The following is a 1,892-nucleotide window of genomic DNA, read 5'->3' as shown; positions in this document are numbered from 1 at the left end:
GATAAATTTAATTTTTTTTAAAAAATTTATACAATTAATTAGTTTAAATAAATATTTTTATTTAATATTAATTTTCGGTATTTTGATTACTATTAATTCTTCATCATGGATTGGTGCTTGAATAGGTATGGAAGTAAATTTATTATCATTTATTCCTTTATTAATAAATAGTAGTAATAAATTGTCTAAATTTTGTAATTCTTCAATGATATATTATATTATTCAAGTTGGGGCTTCTTCTTTTTTATTTATAAGAATTTTAATAATAAAAATGAGTTTAATTTTTATGAATATAAATTTTTTTATGATTTTATTACAAATTAGATTAATTTTAAAATTAGGGGCTAGGCCATTTCATTGATGGTTGGTGAAGATTATTAATAATATTAGATGATTAAATTGTTTTTTTATTTTAACTATTCAAAAAATTGCTCCTTTATTTATTTTAATTAATATTAATAATAGATTAATTATTTACATATCAATAATTTTGTCTGGATTTATAGGTTCATTATTGGGATTAAATCAAATTTCGTTAAAATTAATTATAGCTTATTCTTCTATTAATCATATATCTTGAATGTTTATATCAATATTAATTGATTTTTATATTTTATTAATTTATTTAATAATTTATTCTTTAAATAATTTAATAATTTGTATTTTTTTTAGTTACTTTAATATAAATTATTTGAATCAAGTTTATAAATTTAATAATATAAGATATTTTATGAAGTTTATAGTTATGATAATATTTATATCAATGGCTGGTATTCCTCCTATATTTGGTTTTATTCCAAAGTTTTTTGTTTTTATTTTAATAGTAAATAATAAATTTTTTATTGAATGTTTGATTTTTATTATTTTTACATTAATTGTTTTATTTTATTATATAAATTTAATTTTACCTACTTTATTATATTTAAAATTAATATTTAAATTAAATTTAAATAATTTTATATTTAATTTTTATTTTTTTATAATTATTTTATTTAATGTTTTTATTATATTAATAATTTATTTTATTATATTATATTTTAATATATAATTTTAAAAATTTTAATAATTTTTATAATTTTAAATTTGCAATTTAATGTTATATATTTAACTATAAAATTAAGATTTTAAGTTAATTAAACTAATAACCTTCAAAGTTTTAAATAAAAATTTGTTTTTAAATCTTATTTTATTAATAATAGAATTAAACTATTTCTAAAGATTTCAAAAATCTTTGTGCTTATTACACTAATTAATATATATATATATATATATATATATATATTATAATTTTTATTTATTTTTATTAAAGTTTGATTTTGGTTTTTATATTAGTATTATTATTTTTTTTGCATGTATTTTTTTAATTAATTAGAAATATTTTTTGCAGCATTTAATTTTAATAATTAAAGAAATTTAGAATTATAAATAATATAAAAGTATAGACAAAAAAATTGTGCCAGCAGTAGCGGTTAAACGTTTTATACAAATTAATATTTTTAATTAATAAATTGTATTAATTTATTTATATTTAATTAAAAATAATTTTATGGTGAAATAAAATTTTTTGATTATATATATATATATATATATATATATATATATTATTTTATGAAATCTAAGATTTAAACTAGGATTAGATACCCTATTATTTTAGATGTTAATATTATATTTTAATAATTAATAGTTATGTTCTTTAAAATTAAAAAAATTGGCTGTATTTAAAACTAATTAGGGGAATTTGTTTATTAAACGATAATCCGCGATAAATCTTACTTTAATTGATTGAGTTTATTTATTTTCGTTAACAGAATATTTTTTTAAAATTATTAATTTTCATTAAATTTTACAAAAATTTTATTTCAGATCAAGATGTAGCTTATATTAAAGTTTAA

The 1,892-nt window shown here is 13.3% G+C and overlaps 1 protein-coding gene across 1 annotated transcript; it reads left to right on the top strand.

Annotated features, from left to right (window-relative positions):
• Window positions 1-16: 16 nt before the first annotated feature.
• LOC124415329 (NADH-ubiquinone oxidoreductase chain 2-like) lies at window positions 17-1,892 on the top strand (the record flags this gene model as incomplete). Its single annotated transcript, XM_046896421.1, is given in 3 exon segments — window positions 17-157; window positions 401-908; window positions 1,864-1,892. Coding segments are annotated over 3 exon segments (678 nt in total), but the record flags the coding sequence as incomplete, so codon positions are not given.

The sequence above is a fragment of the Diprion similis genome, unplaced genomic scaffold (genome assembly GCF_021155765.1).
Source record: "Diprion similis isolate iyDipSimi1 unplaced genomic scaffold, iyDipSimi1.1 ptg000040l, whole genome shotgun sequence".
NCBI classification, from domain to species: Eukaryota; Metazoa; Arthropoda; class Insecta; order Hymenoptera; family Diprionidae; genus Diprion; species Diprion similis.
This window is presented reverse-complemented; position numbering and strand designations above follow the sequence as displayed.